Genomic DNA, 10,937 nt, shown 5'->3' with positions numbered 1-10,937 from the left:
TTAGATTTGTTAAATATATAAACAAGGACTACAAAGTCCTCCATGTAACCTTGTCTTACTAGTCCGACATTTCAACCGGCCGAGACCGGAGAAATGAAAGACCGAAGGTAAACAAGGAGTGTATATTATATATATGTTGTAACATCAAGCTTTAAGTATTGAGAAGTTAGTTAAAATGAAAGATTAGCTTATGAAGAACAACCTTAGAATTTAAGAATTTGAGAGAGAAATGAAGAAATGAGCAAGCACAAATGAAGAAGATGGGTGTGTATATATAGGGTAAGTTGAATGGGTCTTTCATAAAGGATGTTTCATGAAAATGGGTTGGTTATAGACCCAAGAAAGCACAAACTACAAATGGGTCATTCAAGTCTCCATTTTGGTTGTTTTAGTCCCTGGAGTTCGTTTTGAGCGTTTTCGGGGAATTTTAAGAACCGAAAAGGGTGTTTTTTTATCCAACAACTATAAAACAAATATTTAACATACAATTCATCATGTTGATAATATCGAAAGGTTCGGGATACAAAACGGGTCGGGTTTACATTAAGAATACAAGTATAAAATAACCCGAAATTAACAAATGTCACACTTTTGATGTCTATATTTACGATTACAATTATGAAAATTAGTTTTTTACACATATCTATGTTTTTTTACACATATCTATGTTTTTTGTCACATAAATTTTACACATGTATAACTTGTGATTTATATATGTAATCAAACTTTTTTTTAAATATGATAAAACAAGTCTCAAATAATGTTAATATATAAAAAAAAGTTAAAAAAATATTTGGTTTTTAAGAGTTCATAAAAGTTCTTAACTTTTTTTTAGTTCTCAAATGAAACTGATATATATATATATTACACACACATACATATAGGCAAAGTATATAATGAAAACCCGTGAAAACCCCATGTAACATCGTTTTTTTTTGTAACATGTAATACATGTTGTTACATTTAATACAAAACATCGAAAACATAAAAAAATGTTTTGCTATTTTTTTACTTTTTTTTACTAATTTTTATATATATTTTCAGGAAAGAGAAAATGTAAATTAACTTTTACATTTTTTATTAACTTTAATTGTGGACCACAAGATTTAATCTTTAATTAAAAACATGTGGTTGAGAATGTGTTTCTAGAGTTTTCACAACTCAAGCGGGTTTTTATTATAACCTAACCATATATATATATATGGTTTGAATCAAATACAAATGAAATTAGCGTGTTAATTGTGAAAATCAAGGACAGTAATTATGTAATTGCATCATTGAGTAATTACATCATTACTCTATTTGTATATATAATTACCCTATTTGATTCTCACAATTAGCACGTATTTGTATGTTAACTTTCTCATATATATATGTGTGTGTATATATGTGTATATACGCACACATATTAAGTTTTAAGTTTTTTAGATTACTTAATTGGTAGGTGCGTGTAGTTGTATTCTTATCTTGTCCCAAAATGATTGTGGATTACAAATATGCTATGAAAACTGAAAAGTGGAGTAGCTTTACAGTGCTTGCTATATACCAAATGGAATAGCTTGATTTTGTTTTTTTATGCCACTTTTATATAATACATTTTTATTATTTGTAAACTTAATTAAGCTGCAACAAATTGGCCTTTCCTACACAATTCTGGAGTATACTAACACTTTCAAAGAAATATAATCTGACTATTCAAATTTTGTAACTCTTTTAAATGTCGTATCGTATAATTACTTGATTAATAATATGTCTTACAAGATTTACATTATTTTTATGGTATTAATTAGAGTCTTAGATTCCGTATCTAATGGAGTTAGCAAAAAATAAAGGAAATTGTTAAAAGTTTGAAACCTTAGCTCCCAATATGTTAAGGATTTGGCCTCGTTTCTCATCCAGCTAGCTCCTGTCTCCATAGTTTGCAGTCATGCCTTTTGCTGTCATCGCTACAGCCTTAGATCCCTCGTCATCGTTTTAGCCACAAAGTTTTCTACTCTTTTAGCCTTTAGCGTAAGTATACCGGCACGAAACTAATTAGATGGACATATAAAGAGAAAACCTGTCTAACATGTTTTGGCATTTAGCAAATATGTGACAATCAAGTTTGTTGGTAATGACAATCTAGTAATCAAATTAAAACTCCAAATAAAAAACAAACCATCTCCTTAAAATGATTATTACCTATAATCATTTATAGCAAAACGCTAATATAAAGATGGTCAAAACTTGAGAGATTCTGGTATAAGGTATTTAAAAAATGTTGGGTTCGATCAGCATTTGTGAACCGAGTTAATTGTATCTGGTTATTTGGTTCGTTAAGTAGCTTGCTTATGACTATAAATAGTCATCTTGTACTCTTCATATTCGTTAAGAAAAATATAAGGTTACATAAGTTAGTTTCTATTTTTTATATGTATATTATATTTACAAAGTTTGATTGAAATCATTCTTTTTATATATTATTTAATTATTAATTTATTATACTACACAAAAAGCCCATGAATAAAAAGCCTAGTTCTTTAAAAGTATTCGTCCAAGGGCCCAAGACCAACTTGTTGGGCCCAAAAGGTTTCTCTAACAGTTTTAACTTTACTTTAAAATGTGAAATGATGATAACGAAAGGAAAACAATACTTAATATATTATAAATATAATGTATAAATTATAGTAAATGAAAAGGGCATTACCTTTCTAGCATGTCTGGTTAACCAAGCATAAAAGGCCATTTAGGGTTTTGAATAAAAAAACCCAAAATGATATATCTATAAAGGGAAAGACGGCCATGAATTGAATAATGCGTGAGTTTTAATAGCTCTAGTAGCATAATCAATTACAAAATTGTGTCCTTGCTTGGCTCTACACTTGGTGGGTACTCGCTACTTAATATATGTGGATTTACCGGTGTTAAAATACTTGTCTATTTTCTTAAGTTGTTAAAAGTTATTTATTGGGTGTCTGTTACGTGAAACCCAATCTAAACTCACATCAAAAACCGAGTTTAGATATCAAACACCTATCTACTTTTTAACATTCTACTGTTTTACCAATTTCAAGTTTCTTAACAAATTTAACATGCTATTTATTACACATTTTAAGGGTATATAGTATATGAGTATATGCGGGCAAACGTTTTCGATTCATAAGGAGATAGGCGAGTAACCAGTCTGACACCTGATCTATGCCAGAGTACCATTTTGGGTTATTATAAGTTTTCGTGTTGGATAGCGGCTTTTGTCATCCTTAATAAAAGGGGATCTCTTTTTTAAGCTATAATGGTTACATACAAGTACTAACATTACTGATTATTTTAGCATTTGTTTTTTTAGGGGAAATTTACCAATCCATTAAGCACAAAAAACTTAGATAGATTCGTTCAGATGAACCGTACAACAATTTGTTTCCTAAAACCTGAGTTTCACGGGTTATGTCACAAGAACAAACCCAAGAAACGACAAATGATCATCGTTAAAGCAAAATATACAAAGGTCGAGCTTATTTCTTATTTCTTTGTTCAAACAATACTTAAAGACTATAAAAACCAAACTTTGAAACGTTTTATTTCCAAACTATTAACGAATTTCAAGAATCGACAATGAACCTATACAATAACTTACACTTCTCTTGATTTCACTTACACCTACATTGCGTTTCCTGTATTATTTTCCCCTCGATTTCAATCATTTCGATCATGTTTACATATACTACACAGAAAATTGTAAAGCATGCACACCTACAATGAAGCATAGAACCACCTAAACTAATAACATTCCACTTTAAGACATATACATACAAGAAATGGAAATACCCATAACTTGATTGAGCAATTGTGTTGATTTGAATCATCTTTAAGTACCCTTTAAAGTTTAAACCCATATTCATAAAACCGCCCTTGATAATTGGTCATTGGGTTCATCGCGCCCCAACTTTCTGGATAGGATCTACATACAAGAAGCGAAAAGATTACAGATTTATCGGGTCAATATTCAAAAGATCAAAACTTTATCAATCAAGATTTTGCATACTCAATTTATACATACATTGTCAACAACTATAAACTGAAAATTATAAATTTTGAAAACTTTCGAAAAATTTAAAAGCTCATGGAAACAGAGAAATCAGCATTTGGAACTCGGATTGACCATGTTTTACACATTTCAATTCGAATTAGTGCAACCCATTTCAGATCACTATCTAATGTAATTAATTTAATAGCAAAGAAGGCCCACAAACATAAAGTCAAGTAACAACAAATCATTTATGACAAAAGGTCTTAGCATAAGAAAACATTGAAGTTTAGTTACAGGCAAGCAGTTCCATCCAGGGGTGCAAACGAGTTAAGCTACCCGTGAGTTACTTGAGATCGGATCGAAAAAAGGATCACGAGTTATTTTTATGCATCTAAAAATAAAGCTCGTTTAGTTATCGAGCCCGAGCTCAAGCCTTGTATGTGAAGATCATTTAGGCTCGTCGAGCCTTCACGAGCCTAATGTACTATTAAATTTAAACTCTTTTGTACTTCTATGCATAGCCAAGCTCGAGTCGAGCGTCGGCTAGTTTAAGGTCCGGTCTGCACACAAACTCGAGCCGAGCTTAGGCTCATTAAGGTTTTTAAAAATGACTAACTAATTAATAAAGAATAAAGGGGTCGAGGCCGACTTTGAAAAAAACGACTCACAAGCGGAGCTCAAGGTTTTAGAAAACGAGCTCGAAATGAGCCGAGCTCAAGCTTTTGTAAGTCAAAACGAGCCAAGCTCGAGAGTCGAGCCTGTTCGGGTTCGGCTCGTTTGCACTTTGAAACACATTTAAGATCATTATCCAAATTATGAACTCAACCAATGAAAAAAAAAGTCAAAGCACCACCAACTTGGCAAGAATAAAAAGTCAACCATTATAAAGCTTCAAACTTTACTTAACATAGGAACAGAGGAAGCAACACATGTTCTTGGGGTTTCAAAAGAAGACAAAGAAAACTGTTTTGAGACAACACCCACATCAAAATAAATCAAGCCTGAACTGGGTACATCAACCCATATTTCCTTGACCAAGAACCACAAGAAGAGATCTTTAGCTGAAATCCCAGATAACTCATTAATTCTTCCAAAAGTCAAATTCCCAGAAACATTTTGATCATAGTGTAACTCATCTTCAAACTTTGCATTACAAGCTTCATCCAAGAATACTTGGAGCCTTCCAGAATCATCAAGGCTGTAATTGGTGACACCTTTTGGGAATAAGCCCATGGGTAGTCCATTTAGTTTGAGTATGTCATATATGGTTGGTGATTGTTGAGAATATGAAACTGATATTGAGATGGTGAAGAGTGTGAGGAGGAGGAGGATTGAAGGTGCTGGAGATTGTTCAAGAATCATGTTTTTTTTTTTAATTTGTTGGGGGGGGGGGGGGGGGTTTGTGGTGTTAAGGGTTTAAGTACTAGTAGGTCTGGTTTTTTAGTATTTGTGTTGGTTCTAGGGTTGTGTGTGTGTGGATGATTCATAACCTATCATGGCAAGACACGTGGAAATTGTAAATAATGCATTTCAATGAAATAAAAACTATTGTTTTGTTAAATTTTTACAAGAAAAATAAATCTTTTGAAAAGATTATAGCATCAACAAGATTGTCTATGGAGCTAACATGGTGTTTAAGTGAAAGAGAGAGGAAGCAACCAGTGATGGATAGAGACTTAGTGAGGAGACATGTAATTTGTGATCGGTGATCACGGATGGTCTTATTTATGTATTTTTCGTAAATAATGTTTAGTATTTAAACTTTTATACATGTAAGTATAGTCTTATTTCTTTATTTGCTTTTTCTTTCTTTTCGTTTTTTTTAATTTGGATACAACTTTTATTAAAAAATAACTAATTTCAAAATTAAGAATTTTTTATGTTTACGAGATTAAAAAAGTATTTAATTGTGAAATACTTTAAAAAAAATAGAATCGAAATGTCAAAGGCAAAATAAATTAAACTATATATTCAGACATTTTCATAAAATTTAAATAAGACAAGCTATTATAAAAGATTCACATTATACGCTACATGATTTATTGAATGATGAAATAAAATCAACTGAATTTAAAGCTAGCTACCTTCGCTGCCGGGCTTTAACTTCAGATACTTGCACTAGCAAACTGTTTATAAACACTTGAAAACTTCTAATCCATCTATCTATATACACTTCAATTTTCTAAACCACCTAAACATAAAAACAAAAAAAGAATATTTTGTGGAAATGCTCATATAATGCTGTCAATGTCTCTTGAACATGGCATGGGCATGCGATTTTGTTAAATCCATATTGGTTCGATTAGACCAAACTGAGGTCAAATCATAGAGACAAAACAAAGTAATGTTAGTTTCAAGTCTTATTTGAATTTTCGGTGGCATGTTCTGTTTTCATGATGGAGTTGTTTCTTAGGTCACCGTCAAAGTTCGGTTTAACTTATTTGAAGTTTTCTTTTTGAGGAAATATGTAGGAATATATATTTAGATAAATGGGAAAATTGATTACATGACTATTTTATATGTGACATGCAAAGCATTGCGCGTGTAAGTGAATTTCACGGATCTCATGCATAATATAAAAAAATTGTCGTTTAATACTACTGAACTAATTGTAAGTAAACAAGTACAAGTACACAAAAACCTTATGATTTTGCTTTACCGACAACATATAAGGTGATTATTTAAAGTTTAACACATATATATCCACACACTTTCAATTTGAAACCATTTTTATGTTAAAAAATGCTGCAAGACCACTTGTATATGATGCATTAATGATTTAATAAGAAAGCCGGATGGACGGTTATGTAATCGTCTACTACATAACACTTTTTTTTTCTCTTCAAAAACTATTATATCACACCTAACTAGATTTTATCCTCCGTATTACGGGGGCTGTTTTACATTATTCGTTTTTAATATTTATATGTATGTATATATTTGGATTTTAATTTTATTTATTGTAAGAAAGTTAATAATGTAATGTACTTGAGGTTTTGATGATAAAATTGTTTCACAAATAAATGATATGTTATAATCCGGTTTAAAAGTTATCTGGGTTTGGTGATACCCATTACCCGTTTATTTTCATTATTATAAAATTGTTTCTTAATTAAATAATATATTTTTTAAATAAAATAGGATATTAATTTTTAGCGTATCCCTATTTTATAGAATTTTCATATCAAATATTTGATGAGATTAATTTTTAATATAATGAGATGCTATAGCCCGTTTAAAAGCTATCTGAGTTTGGTGAGATATTTACCCGTGAATTTGGGTCAAATGCGTGAGAAGTCTTTATTTACAAATAAAGCAATCTGATGGCATATGTTATAACCCGTTTAAAAGCTATCTGGATTTGGTGACCCATAACCTGCTTATGTTTTTAACTATAAAATTGTTTATTAATTATAAATAATATCTTTTTCTTTTTAAATTTGATACTAAATTTTAGTATATACCTATTTTATAGGATTTTCATATCAAATAATTGATAAAATTAATTTTTAATTTAATGAGATGTTATAACACATTTAAGAGATATATGGTTTTGGTAAGACTCGTACCTATGAATTTGGGTTAAATCAACGAGAGGCCTTCATTTAAAAATAAAGCAATCTGGTGGCTTCTATAAAAAGAGGGAGCGACCACATCGCGACATGTATGATTTTAAGGGTTTCATTTATATAGATTACAGATAGATATAATATAATATAATATTTAATAGTTTGTCGGCTGCGAAATCGGACATGTGCATGAGGATTGTGGGAGAAGGGGACCTAGTTCTGGTGTGAACATGATTACATATTTATCATTTATGGTTTTTATTTTGTCATGACACGTCGATAAACAAAGTACGTGTGTATCACTTTCGACACGCTGGACCACATCATGCCATGGTGGAACTGTAGCCACGTGTGATTTGTTTGTGTTCTCTTGTCATGTTATCCATTAAAATATACATATTTTTTAAGTTAGTCGTCCTTTTTCGTAATAAAAAAAGGCTACATATGTTTTGCATCAGCCGGGTATTATTTTAAGATAAAATTCGTGACACGTACGTACCCTTTAAGAAAATCAAAGAAAAACCAAACGTTACTAGTCTTGTGACTAAACTTCAAGACACGTACTATTAACCCAAATTTTATAAATATACAAATGATAAAAGCGACGAGACTAAACAACGTTTAAAACTGACTATCATCTAATTAATAATATCAAGATTTATTTTTTATGTTCTTTTTAAGGTAACAATAATATTATAATTTAAATAACAAAAGTAATTAAAATTAGCAAACTGGAAATGGGTTAAGGAAATGGGGATGGAATGCATCCCTCGGGTCTAGTTCCGATCCTCCCATTCTTTGTTGCTTATCCAATTCATGATTATCATGTCAATATTGTTTTCTCTCCATTTTGCATCTCGTGTCACATTATCTCCGCCTCAACCCAATTTTCTTCACGATGCTTCCTTCTCGCTTTCCCTCAAAAACATTCCGCGCACCCTAATCCACTCGCCTATTCTCATGTTTGCACTAGACTAGGAACCATCAGCATAATTGGTTTTATTGAGCACTCTTAGATCACAATTGGATAGACCGTCCAATTGTGATTCGGACTGACTAAAGAGGATTTGTGACTGGGCAAGGTTTCAAACTCTTTTTTTTGTCCAAATTCTCATTAACTTATAAAATTATTAGCTCAACACTTGGCCCTGCTTCTTCGACCATATTTGTCCTTGCATGCGACATCTTCTTAGCCCCCCTCCCCTAGCGTCTTCATCATTGTGGGTCGTTCACCCTTCTCTCACCGTCAATATTTTCGCTTTTATATTTTGGCTCTTTAAAGTTTTTGTTTTTATATTTTGAACACCAAACAAATATAAGTAGGTCAATTTTACAAGTTTTGGCTATTTAATTGATTTTGTGTTAACGATGCACATTCAATATTTAGAATTTCGTTGGGTTCCTTACTTCTAGATTTGATGGCATTTTGGGATTTATTATTTCATGGATTAAGTGACAATGAAGTTGCATCTTGTCGTGTTTAAATGTTCGCATATTTTCGTATTTCATATGAGAAACAATGTGAATTGTGAAATTAATAGTAATGGGAAGCCACTATTTTTTAAATTTTCCGTGGGTGAACGTTTGTTTCTAGAAGTACATTTAACTCGGTAAGATGTATACTTTTATGGTTGTTTTACTTTTCAGCTTTTCGCAGTAGTCAACTCGTTTCCTTGTATGTGTAAGTTTACAATTGAAAATCTGATTAACTACTTCAAAGGTCATTTTGGGTGTATAGGCAGTGTATAACATATGAGCCTGACGTATGGTACGCGAACATGGAGCAACTTATGGTATGTTGCCCTCCAAAATTAGACAACTTTTGAAGCGTTTTTCCATGTTAATTTCATTGTTGTTTCATTCCCATCCAAAATTAGTATACATCATATCCTACCAAGTAACTAGTATTTGAGGTGTTAAAAAAATTGAAATCCGAATTTGTATCCGAATTATCTGATTCTGAATCCGAACTATCTAAAATTTCGGATAATGATTTTGAAAAGTTTTGGAAATTCGGAAAGCCGAACTTTTTTTTTTTTGAGCAACTAATTTTTTTCCACCTTTTATCCCAATGTTTCAAGTGAGTCTATAACCCACAACAATTTGCTCGAAGGCTATACAACTATGTCACTAGAGAAAGCTAGTGGTTGTCGGATACCGAATTATCAAAAATATTTTTTTAACTATTAAATAATTAATTTCATATAGTTTTTGGATATTTAGGATAATTTTCAGATATTTTGGATATCCAAAATAATTTTAAAAATAATTCTTTTATTTTTTTATTATGAATTTAGATATCCGAATTTGCATCTGAAAATCAGATATCCATAATTTCAGATCGGAATAATGATATCAACTATTTGAAATTTTGGGTATTCAAAATTCAGATATCTAATTTTAAACGCCCCTGACTGATACATAGTATCAGAATATATGGTTTGGTAAACTTGACCGCATTCAATCATAAGCATACACATGTGGCTCTTCTTTGTTTGCATATTCAACGTTAATCAACACAATTAATCTCCACATGAATATGCATATATATCCTTTCGTTTACAAGGCAACTAGTATTCTACCCGACGCGTTCGTAAAACTCGGCCGATAATAAACCCAAACACTGTCGGTCTCAGGCGTTGAGGCGGTAAGTCGATGCAAATTCAGTCAGTTTCGGTTAAGTGCGTTATAATACTTGAACTAAAACCCAAAACTAAAAAAAAACATATAAAATTTAAGGTGGATCAATTCAGTGGCGTAGTCGGTAACACTCGGGCGTTGGGAAGATCCGAGCATTGTCGATCCGGAAGTTGAGGCGGTGATTCTACGCAAATATGGCTGATTTCCGTCACACTGGTTACGGTACCGAAATTAAAACAAAAAACAGTTAGTCTACGTGAATTCATTCGGTTTCCTTTATGTTTGTCATGATAACAAAACTAAAACAAAAAACAGAAAAATAAACAAAATTTAAGGACTAATACGGTGCCGGTAAGTGGCCCAATCGGCACTTACGGCACCAAAGTTTGTAATTATTATATATAACAAGTAATAATTTATATATCTTTTGAGATTGGTGGTGAACTGGTGATGCTTGGACGCAAATGAGGAGGGAGAAGGTACTCCGAGCCATCACAATACTTTCCCAGCGTTTGAGATTTTAGATCTAAATTCGCAATTTACGGATTTATCTTTAATCGTCTCTTTGAAATTCATGGGAGAATTCAGTGAATGGTTTCTATAGTTTGAGCCAAATTTTATGTAGTGTCCATAATATTTAAAACTTGCATGCATGGTCCCTAACCACCAACTTTAGTTTCATTATTGGTCCAAAAAGATAAGACGGCTAACTTTTAGCGTTA

At 31.7% G+C, this 10,937-nt stretch overlaps 1 protein-coding gene across 1 annotated transcript; it reads right to left on the bottom strand.

Annotated features, from left to right (window-relative positions):
* Positions 1-4,897: 4,897 nt before the first annotated feature.
* LOC143557139 (uncharacterized protein At5g01610-like) lies at positions 4,898-5,368 on the bottom strand. Its single transcript, XM_077046282.1, has one exon. The coding sequence runs from the start codon at positions 5,366-5,368 to the stop codon at positions 4,898-4,900; it is 471 nt and encodes a 156-aa protein (XP_076902397.1).
* Between the last annotated feature and the right edge of the window lie 5,569 nt (positions 5,369-10,937).

This window comes from Bidens hawaiensis, unplaced genomic scaffold (assembly GCF_021521415.1).
Source record: "Bidens hawaiensis isolate Kalapana, Puna unplaced genomic scaffold, B.hawaiensis_p1.1 tig00018836_1, whole genome shotgun sequence".
Classification (NCBI taxonomy): Eukaryota; Viridiplantae; Streptophyta; class Magnoliopsida; order Asterales; family Asteraceae; genus Bidens; species Bidens hawaiensis.
The sequence above is the reverse complement of the archived record's forward strand: the minus strand, read 5'-3'. Positions and strand labels throughout refer to the sequence as shown.

Bases quoted from the DNA above. Each gene is read 5' to 3' on its own strand.
- LOC143557139 (XM_077046282.1), bottom strand. From the start codon at position 5,368: ATGATTCTTGAACAATCTCCAGCACCTTCAATCCTCCTCCTCCTCACA.